General features: G+C 46.6%; 1 protein-coding gene across 1 annotated transcript; it reads left to right on the top strand.

Annotated features, from left to right (window-relative positions):
- Nucleotides 1-228: 228 nt before the first annotated feature.
- Nucleotides 229-897, top strand: LOC308158791 (gamma-crystallin M2-like; the record flags this gene model as incomplete). Its single annotated transcript, XM_080532492.1, has 2 exons — nucleotides 229-492; nucleotides 613-897. 2 exons carry the CDS (start codon nucleotides 229-231, stop codon nucleotides 895-897), a joined length of 549 nt encoding a protein of 182 aa, XP_080388618.1.
- Nucleotides 898-1,364: the final 467 nt, after the last annotated feature.

Here is a 1,364-nt window from a genome sequence, read left to right as displayed (position 1 = left end):
TGGATGGATGGATGGATGGATGGATGGATGGATGGATATATAGATAGTTGAATGGGTGGGTGTGTGGGTAGGTGGGTGGGTAGGTAGATAGGTAGGTAGCTAGGTGGATGGGTACACAAGGCTAGTCGCTGACTCAGAGCCTCTCTCTCTCTCCAAACAATGGCAGAGGCCCCTGGTCCCACAGGTATAAAATGGAGGGCTTCCCAACAGCTAACCACCACTAGCAACATGACTTCCAACATGAACATGGGAAAGATCACCTTCTACGAGGAGAGGAACTTCGGCGGCCGCTCCTACGACTGTATGAGCGACTGTTCCGACATGTCCTCCTACATGAGCCGCTGCCAGTCCTGCAGGGTGCACAACGGCTGCTGGATGGCCTATGAGCGCAACAACTACATGGGCAACCAGTGGTTCTTCAGGAAGGGCGAGTACTCCGACTACAACAACATGTTCAACTGGAACATGAGTTCCTGCCGTCACATCCCCATGGTAGGTCCATACAACCATCTGTCTATCTATCTATCTATCTATCTATCTATCTATCTATCTATCTATCTATCTATCTATCCATCCTCCCACTAAACCCATGTCTTCCTGATCCCATTGCAGCACAGGGGCAACTACAGGATGAAGATCTATGAGAGGGAGAGCTTCGGAGGTCAGATGCACGAGATGATGGACGACTGTGATTCCATCATGGACCGCTACCAGATGAACAACTGCATGTCCTGCAACGTGATGGACGGCCACTGGCTCATGTACGAGCAGCCCAACTACATGGGCAGGCAGTGGTACATGAGGCCCGGCGAGTACAGGAACTTCAGTCAGATGTGCCATGGCCACAACAACATGAGGTTCATGTCCATGAGGCGTATCATGGATAACTGGTACTAGATGTTGCTTGATTGGGTCTTCGAGAGATCTAAAACAAATTGAATAAAGTTTTTGAAGAAAATGTGAATTTTGAAGTTGTATGTTTTATTTTTTTACAAAGTGTACGATGATAACACACACATACACACGTGGGAATGCATGTACACACACACACACACACACACACACACACACACACAGTTCTTTCTCTCTCTCACACTCACTCTCTCTCTCTATCCTTCCAGTTGTAGAATGACAGTAGACATGCTTCTCGCTCACCCCCCCATTGCTTTTTTTGCTTCTATTTTCTATTCTATTTGCTTCTATTTCATTTTATTATTATTTTTCTGCTGTAATCGCTACACTAATGGTTCTCCACCCATGCAAGCCTTTGAAGAGGATTAAGATCAAAATTCACACTTCCCAAAGCTGACGAGGCAGTTTACAGCTGCAAAATTCACTGGACAGGTGAATTATCCGTCTGCAAA

This window comes from Nansenia antarctica (genome assembly GCF_963989245.1).
Source record: "Nansenia antarctica genome assembly, chromosome: 5".
NCBI lineage: Eukaryota > Metazoa > Chordata > Actinopteri > Argentiniformes > Microstomatidae > Nansenia > Nansenia antarctica.
Note: the sequence above shows the minus strand (reverse complement) of the source record. Positions and strands in the feature narration are given on the sequence as shown.